The sequence below is a fragment of the Rhinopithecus bieti genome, unplaced genomic scaffold (genome assembly GCF_001698545.2).
Source record: "Rhinopithecus bieti isolate Rb0 unplaced genomic scaffold, ASM169854v2 scaffold_2554, whole genome shotgun sequence".
Taxonomy (NCBI): Eukaryota; Metazoa; Chordata; class Mammalia; order Primates; family Cercopithecidae; genus Rhinopithecus; species Rhinopithecus bieti.
This window is the reverse complement of record NW_016804196.1, coordinates 3,481,226-3,490,392: the sequence shown is the minus strand read 5'-3', so window position 1 is coordinate 3,490,392 and position 9,167 is coordinate 3,481,226. Positions and strand designations below refer to the sequence as shown.

The 9,167-nt window shown below is 42.8% G+C and overlaps 1 protein-coding gene across 1 annotated transcript in view; it reads right to left on the bottom strand.

The window, feature by feature from the left end:
- The window catches only part of PHLPP1 (PH domain and leucine rich repeat protein phosphatase 1), a 271,957-nt gene that overhangs the window by 6,706 nt on the left and 256,084 nt on the right, over positions 1-9,167 (bottom strand). Inside the window, exons 15-16 of the mRNA XM_017867150.1 lie at positions 4,975-5,169; positions 2,091-2,319 (exon numbers count right to left, since the gene is read on the bottom strand). Coding sequence (XP_017722639.1) covers positions 2,091-2,319; positions 4,975-5,169 — 424 coding nt within the window. The remainder of the gene's footprint in view (positions 1-2,090; positions 2,320-4,974; positions 5,170-9,167) is intronic.

The window sequence follows — 9,167 nt, the reverse complement described above, 5'->3', positions numbered from 1 at the left end:
CAGACTGCTGTGTTAGCAGTGAGGGAGGCTCCGTGGGCGTGGGACCCTCCCGGCCAGGTGTGGGATATATTCTCCTGGTGTGCCTGTCTGCTTAAAGCGCAGTATTGGGGTGGGAGTTACCCGATTTTCCAGGTGTTGTGTGTCTCAGTTCCCCTGGCTAGGAAAACGGATTCCCTTCCCCCTTCGCTTCCAGGTGAGGCGATGCCTCGCCCTGCTTCAGCTCTCGCTGGTCAGGCTGCAGCAGCTGACCAGCACCGATTGTCCGGCACTCCCTAGTGAGATGACCCCAGTACCTCAGTTGAAAATGCAGAAATCACCGGTCTTCTGTGTCGCTCGTGCTGGGATTTGGAGACTGGAGCTGTTCCTATTCCCATGCTCTAGTTTTAACACCTCTTTCCAGGAAAGGCTTCATTATAACAAATCCCTGTCTGGGATGAGCAAGTGTTCCTTCCAGAGAACATCCATTTCCTTTCCAGTCCTACCACTTTCCTTTATTTGGCATTTGGCAAGGTGTGTGCTTGTCCTAGGGATGTCTTTCCCAGCTTTTCACACAACTTCGCCACACCACACTTACAAGCAGATAAGCATTCCTATTAGTAAAATTAGTTAAGATGGGCTTCAAGCACAACCTTAAACTGCCTTGATTCTACTGACATAATCTGTCCCCAAAGCATGGAATTTGGCAGAAACTGTTCTTGCTGTTCTGCCCATCCCTTTAGATTTCTCTCCATCAGAAACAATGGTTTTGTGATTCATGAGCACTGAAGCTTCCAACATGGGCTCCAGGAGTTCCGCTCCATTCGCTAATTCAAAGTGTTGGTCATTTGCCCTGTGCCTGAAAAAATGACATGGGCAGACAGCAGTGACCTGCAGATAAACATCTACCTTCAAGAAGTTTCCTGTCTTACATTGTTGATAAAACCCACAGAACCATGTACAGTTTGAGGTGGACTCTGGTGAAAGCTTATAGTCCAGTAGAGAAAAAAGACTGATTCCACATAGGCTTTGATGAAGGCCTTAAGAAATAGAAACACTCAAGCTATACATGGGATTCTGTGCAAATGAGTCTGTGTGAATTTGTTCTCTGTCTATTCTTGGAGCAGAGAGGATGAACATGGATGGTAGACACTGTGTTAGGGAGCAGAAGACAGTCTAATGTGGACAGAATGCACTGAATTCAACTTTAGTTCAACATTATGCCAAACACAATTGAAGGTAAATGATTTCAGCGGCCTACATGAATCAGGTTTGCACGTCAGACTTCTCTTGTTTTCCGTGCCTCGCCTCTTCCCCGCTTTTGTTTGCATTGCTTAATACTCAACAATGAGGTTTTGTTTTGTATTGTATTTTACTTCTCTACCTTGAGACACGTCCTCCAAACACACACACCACAGTCCGTGCTGTGGGGACTGCCCTGTGCATTGTGGGGTGTTGAGCGGCATTGTCCTAGCAGCGCTGTAGGATGCTCAGTGGCCTCAATCCACTGCATGCCAATCGCACTCTCCGCCCCAACTGTGATGACCAAAAATGTCTCCATATGCTGCCAAACGTCTGTGGGGAAGCAAACTGCCCCTAGTTGAGAACTGCTCACTGTGTACTCAAATGGGACGTGAGACATGAACCAAAATAACAACTACTTACACTTATATAGACCTTCATAGTTTACAAGTTGTACCAACCTTGTAAGATAGGACAGACACGATTATTCCCACTTTACAGATGAGAAAACTGAGGCTTACAGAGGTTTAAAGGTTACAGCCTGCAAGTGGCAGAGCTAAGATATGAAAACTAGTAGTGTGATGTCAGGGATAGAGCCCTCAACCACCAAAGCAGCCCTCTGTAGAGTGGCTGCAAACATGGAAAGGGATCGTGCCCATGAAGCACGCAGCACAGTGCCCGATGCAGAGAGGCAACTGACAAGCATACGTCATAATGTAAGACATTTGCTTTGTGACACTATGGATTTGGAATTCTAATGCTGAACCGACTTCAAAAGTGTTCTTTGAAGGCAAATGTTCCCTAGCTAGTTTCTGCTATGATCTGGTCTCCTCTCCTCTCCACCATCCTGCAGAAAACCCCTCTTTTCTCACCTCAGTGATAATGGCCTTGTGCTGTTTAATCCTCTTCAGCTCTTCTTCACAGCTCATGATGTAAGATCTGGACAGAGGCAATGGCTTTCCATTTCGACAGAGAACTGTTTGGCACTTGCCCACATTAGCAGAGGTCAAGGTGAAGGATCCTCCTGGGTCCACAGGGTCATGCTTGATATGACAAAGGACAGCGGCACCGCCAAGCTTCTGCCCAGCAGTTCCAAGTTTCCTGGAATCCGAAGAGAGGGGGTGACACTCAAACACAGTCCATTAGTGCCAGTTCTGCAAATTCAACACGAAGACCGCACCACTGGACAGGGCCAGGAAGGAGACAGCTGGGGATTCCACTCCACTTCCTTCATCAAAGCACACACTGCTCTGCCTCTTTGATGAAAAGAGCCCCGGAATCTGACACCACACACATCCACACAGAGAGGCTCACAATTGGGTGACAGTGTCACTGTACCATTAAAAGCCACAGGTGCTGCTCTGGAAGGCAGATGCCCCTGGGCTGCTGTATACAGCCTGTTACCCTCGTCAACCACACTGCCCTATCAGCACACTCCAAAGACAGCAGGAAAATGACTTCTCTCTCCATCTGCTTCTCTAAATTCCCTCTGTCCACAGGAGAGGAACATTGAAAAAACCATGTACATAAGAGCAGGTATAAACACCCTACCCCACTGACAGGCACACGTCAGAAAAACCTGACAACCCTCTCCCCCTTATAAGGATGTTTGTTGGTAGGAGCCTTTAAGTATTGGAGTTTTCATGTTCCTGCCCTATATAGTAAAGACTTTCTGGCCCAGTACCATCTATTCTAGAAAACTCATAGAAAGGACATTCTAGTAATCGAATACCAAGTGCTTGTGATTTATCTTTTTAATCATGACAATTAATCCACAGACTTACCAAATACAGGAAGCACCTGCAAATTCTGAAAATCAAAAATCAAAAACCCCTCTTACAAAGCTACTTATTCTGGCAGATTATCAAGGGAGAGAAACGGCAGAGAGGGACAGAAGACCATTACTGCTCCCATGGCCTCATGAACTCCTATGGCAAGCCCCACAAATGGTAACACCACCCAGGCCCCTGCTGTTCCTGAGTGGTACAGGAGCAAGAAAGTTAAGAAAAACAGCCTCCTGTTTTACAAGGCCAGACCCTAAGGTACTGTCTGCTACTATCACATGTGTAAGGTAAGCAACTGGCAAGAGGAGCAATGGAAACCAGGGCTGCCTACTTGCATGCATTAGGAAATTCTGCACAAAGACCAGTTCCCCTAAGGACCCAAAGCTCACCACACAACCCATACCCTCTTAACAGATAGGGAAAATAAGAGAAATACAAAAGACCCTGGAGAAGGGCCGACAGTTTAGGTTCCTAAACTCCAACTTTCAGGTATTTGGCTCTAGACCTTTCCAAGGCAGCTCCATTTTCTCCCTTTCCTAGGCACAGTGATTCGTAAAAAGTATAGCAAGTAATCCGAGACTAGGGTTCTCAGTGTTTAATTCTTATCCAGTGCTTGAGGGTGCATAAAAAGCAGACCTCTTGGGGGTTGTGAAGGGATGTGCTTGTGCTTTGGTCTGTATGCACATGTGTATGTGTGTGCATATGATACATGCTAGATGTTTTTCTAGAACAAAAGGGTGGTAAAACCAGGAAAGCTGACGTGCCTGCTAGTTAGAACATCCTCTGGAGTCTTACAACCCGAGGTCAGGTCCTCGCTGCACTACCTACTAGCCCGTAGGCACTGTGCTTCACCTCTCTGTACATCACTTTCAGTAACATTAACCAGCTAACTGGTAACAATTTATGACACATAAGGTAAAATTTAGAACAATGACTGGTACATATTAAGGACTTGCTGGATATTAGTCATTATTGTTCAATTGCTAATTGTACATGCTCACTGAGAATCTGAAAGTCAGAGGTGACTGTAGCAGCAAGAACCACCCCAGGCTTGCCTCCACCAAGCTCTCAGAGAGGAACCATTTGAGACGTAGGTATCACTGTAAATGCTGCTCTGAACACTCCGCCCCAGACACTTCTTCTACCCCCCTAACAAAGCTACTTGCTCTGGCAGAATATCAAGGGAGAGAAAGAGCAGATAAGGACAAAAGACCATGACTGCTCTCATGACCTCAAGTACCAGTACGCTGATCACTCCTGGTCCCACATGAGCGAGTCTGCAGTACGATATTTACAGACAGGCAATTCCATTATCACCTAGAAAGCCATGAAGGTGATAAGAATGAACAATTCTTTGAATGAGGGAATCCTCACTCATCTAAGAGTTACAAACAATATTCCACAACTTCTACAGCAACCTAAAACTCTGCTGCTGGTGGAAACTCCAGGCTATTATGGCCTAGGATTCTGCCAGTAACACTGTCTTGAACATTTAATATGGGGGAAAACAAAATATAAAGAATGATTTAACTCCTGAGCTAAAATCTGACCATCTTGATTTAACAAAGGTTTGCACTACCTCAAACCAGTGACAGTATTTCATAAGGGCCAAGAAACTAGGATAGAAATGGTCCATTTCAAAGAGAGGTCCCCACACCAGAAAGTCTAAAAAGCCTCCAGAGCTCACATGATTTGGGAGGAGAAATGGCATTGCAAACAATCTGATGAAAATCTGCAATCAATAAAGGCCAGTGCGGTCCAGTTCTCAGAGAAACTAATTCCTTGTCATTGTCGGAGCCTTCCACAAAGTTATATGAACATCAATATGTCTCAAACTGGAGCACCATTCCTGATGCCTGGGCAACACCAAACTTGCCTGAATGCATCTTGGTACTCATAGTCAAAACACAGAGGATAAACACTCAAAGAGCAAAAAAACATACAGCAGGTAAGCAGGAACTCTGAGTTTTACCTTTGCATGACAATGAATGTATTGACCATGTATTCTTCTTCATTTTTTGTTTTTTGCAGCTCTTCAGCCAAAATGTCACTCATGGTGCACTGGAGAAGGTAGGGCACCTCCACATTCCGGTCTCCATCAAACACACCGTAGAGGGCTTCACGGTTGTCACAGAAGTTATTCACCGACAGGGCTGCGACACACAACCTGCAAGGCAACCACACTTCTGTGCTGAGTCCACTCATCCTCCTGCTCCAGGCCCAGTCCAATGCTTATTTATTTCAAGATTTCCCTATCTCAGTTTTGTCTCTTTCTTCATGACTCCAGATAGATTAAGGGCAGGTAAACTGACTCCAGCTAATTTCTATCAGCAAATTTTGATTAGCAGAGAAGGATGAGCACAAATTATGCTTCACACATGCCTTCCTACGTGCTTCTCTTCTGATGAGTTTATTTTTAAATGTCAGTGACAGAAGGGGAAAAAGAGTCATGGGAAATAAGAGAAGATTAGGAATCCGTATCTACACATTCATTCAATAAGCAGTTATTAAGGAGAATCTCCACATCCAGCCAAAACAGACAATGAAAACACTGGGAAAAATAGACGAAACCTATATGAAAAGCATGTACAAATATAGAAAAAGCCTCAAATGACTTCATAAAAGTTATTTTTATTTATTTATTTTTTTTGAGACAGGGTCTCCCTCTATCACCTAGGCTGGAGTGCAGTAGTGTGATCTCGGCTCACTGCAGTCTCCACTTCTAGGGTTCAAGCGATTCTCCCACCTTAGCCTCCTGAGTAGCTAGGACTACAGGAGTATACCACCACGCCCAGCTAATTTTTGTATTTTTAGTAGAGATGGGATTTCACCATGTTGGTCAGGCTGGTCTCCAACTCCTGAGCTTAAGCAATCTGCCAGCCTCAGCCTCCCAAAGTGCTGGGATTACAGGTGTGAGCCACTATGCCCAGTCTTCAAATGACTTTTTTAAAAGGCAGGAAAAACAAACAAACAAACCCCAACTGGACAGTAAGAGCACAGGTCAGTGATCCTGGAGAGAGCCTGCTTCCCGCCCAGCTTTCTCCTGGGGAAGCGTCCAGGCTGCAGCACAGGGAAGAAGACCCAGGTGAAGGCTGTGGTCTGTGCATTGAGGAGACAGAGCTAGGGGCTGAAGGAGGACAAGGTGACCAGAGTCTCCAGTCAGTGCACTGGAGGAGGCCAGTGGTTCCCCACACCTGTGGAAAATTTGGAGACTTTCTCCACCCCAAACTCAAAAGAATCAAACTGTTTCCAAGTAAGTGTGTCCCAGAAACTGTCCAAAATGAAACAGAGAGAAAAAAAAAAAGACTGGAAACAAAAAACAAGGCCAGGACATTAGTGAGTGGCGGGATAACTTCAAACAGCCTAATATACTACAGGGAATTGGAGTCTTCAAAAGAAGAGACAGAAAACACTTTTGAGGAGTTGATGGCTGAAAACATTTCAAATAAGAAGAAAATTATAAACCTACAGATACTGCAAGCAAGAGAAACATGAAAAAGACTTAACTGAGACACATCAAAATCAAATTGCTAGAAACCAGGAACAAAGGCAGGAGGTAGAGTGGGGAAACCAGGATGTGCCCAACAGCAGGCTTCTCCCTGGAAACCTGGTAGGAGACAGTGGAGCAACATCTTGAAGGTACCAATGGAAAACAACTAGAAAACAACCTACATTTCTAAGCCAGTACAAACAGCTATGAAAGTTAAGGGGAAATAAAGACATCTCCAGATGCACAAATAAAGCATTTACCACCAGCAGGCTGGCACTAAAGAAATGGAAAAGGAAATCCTTAAGGCAGAAGAAAATGATCCCAGATGGAAATCCGGACCTGTACAAAAGAATGAAGCACAACTATAATGAAGAAGCACAATGATAACGACAGCCAGGTGAGTCAACAGAAACATTTCCTTATGGTTTAAAAAAAAAATTTTTTTGAGATGGAGTCTCACTCTGTCACCCAGGCTGGAGTGCAGTGGTGTGATCTTGGTTCACTGCAATTTCTGCCTCCCGGGTTCAAGTGATTCTCCTGCCTCAGCCTCCCGAGTAGCTGGGATTACAGGCACTCGCCACCATGCCCAGCTAATTTTTGTATTTTTTATAGAGACAGCATTTCACCAGGTTGGCCAGATTGGTCTCATACTCCTGACCTCGAGTGATCCGCCCACCTCGGCCTCTCAAAATGCTGGGATTATAGGCATGAGCCACTGTGCCCAGCCTCATTTTCTTATTTTAAAAATCACCTTAGAACAGTGATTCTCAATAGAATATTCAATAATATTCTAATAATTATTGGGAGGCAACAACAAATAATTATCTGGTTCAAAATGTCAATGGTATTAAAGTTGAGAAACATTGCTTTAGAAAATAACTAAAGTAAAAATAATAGCAATGTACTTTGGAGGTTATAACATAGATAGAAGCAGAACATATGACAACAACAGCACAAAGGCCAGGACAGGAGAAGAAGTACATATTTGCAAGGTTCTTATATGTGAAATGACATTACCACTACTTGAAGGTAAACAGTGGTAAGTTAAAGATCATACTATAAACTCTAAACAAACCACACATGTACACACAGAGAAGCATGGTAGAGTAAGAATGAATAAAGATAAAATCAAATCATAAATAATTCAAAAGAATGAAGAAAAAGGAAAAAGGAAATAAAGAACAAACGGCACAAATAGAAAACAATAGTAAGGTGGAAGGTTTAAACCTAACCATATCAATAATTTCATTAAATATAAAGGCCTTAACACTACCCAAAAGACAAAAAATTCAGACTGAATAAAAAAACAAGACCTAATTATATGCTGCCTATAAGAAATCCATTTTAAATATGAGACAAATAGGTTAAAAGTAAAAGGATTTTTTTTAAAGGTATACCATGCTAACATTAATCCAAAAAAAGTTGAAATGGCTATGTTAGTATCAGACAAAGTATATTTCAGAATAAAGAATATTACAGGAATAAAGAGAGTCATAATGATAAAGGGGTCAGTTCATCAAGAGGCTACATCATTCTAAATGTTTACATACTTAACAGAGCTTCAAGATGCATGAAGCAAAAACTGATAGAACTACAAGGAGAAACAGACAAATCCATATTCATAGCCTCTCAATCATCAACAGAATAAGTAGACAGAAAATTGGTAGGAGCCTTGAGCAACAATATCAACCAACTTGAGTTAACTGGCACTACACCTGACAGCAATTTTTTTTTTTTTTTAAATGCACACAGAACTTTTACCAAGATAGGTAAGATTCTGGACAAAAAATCAAGTCCAAATAAGTTTACAGGATTCAAGTCATACAAAGCATGTTCTCCAACAATATTAGCGAAATTGCTTAGAAAGAAATTTACAACTCTAAATGCTTGTATTACAGAATTAGAGGTCTCAAATCAATAATCTAAGCTTCCATTTAAAGAAACTAGAAAAAGCAGTACATAACAAACCCAAAGCAAGAAGAAAGGGAATCATAAAAATAAGAAAAGCAGTTGACTGTGATAGCTCACACCTGTAATCTCAGCACTTTGAGAGGCCCAGGCAGGAGGATTGCTTGAGGCTAGGAGTTTAAGGCCAGTCTAGGCAACAGAACAACACTCTCAAAAACAACAACAACAACAACAACAAACCCTTAAAACATATGTGGAACAGAAAAATTATAGAGAAAAATCAATGAAACAAAAAAAATCTAGTTCTTTGAGAATATCAATAAAATTGATAAACCAAATCAAACTGATCAGAAAAAAGAAAACACAAATTACCAATATTAGGAATGAGAGAGGGGAGGCGTAGCTCTACAGATTCTACAGATTTTAAAAGCATAATAATGGGCTGGGCATGGTGGCTCATGCCTGTAATCCCAGCACTTTGGGAGGCTGAGGCAGGCGGACCATTTGAGGTCAGGAATTCGAGAACAGCCTGGTCAACATGGTGAAACTCTGTCTCTACTAAAAATATAAAAAATTAGCTGGGCATGGTGGCACACGCCGACAGTCCCAGCTACTCAGGAGGCTGAGGCAGAAGAACTGCGTGAACCCAGAAGGGAGAGGCTGCAGTGAGCCGAGATTGTGCCACTGCACTCCAGCCTCGGTGACAGAGTGAGACTCGGTCTCAAAAAAAAAAAAAAAAAAAAAAAAAAAAAAAAATTTCAAAATCT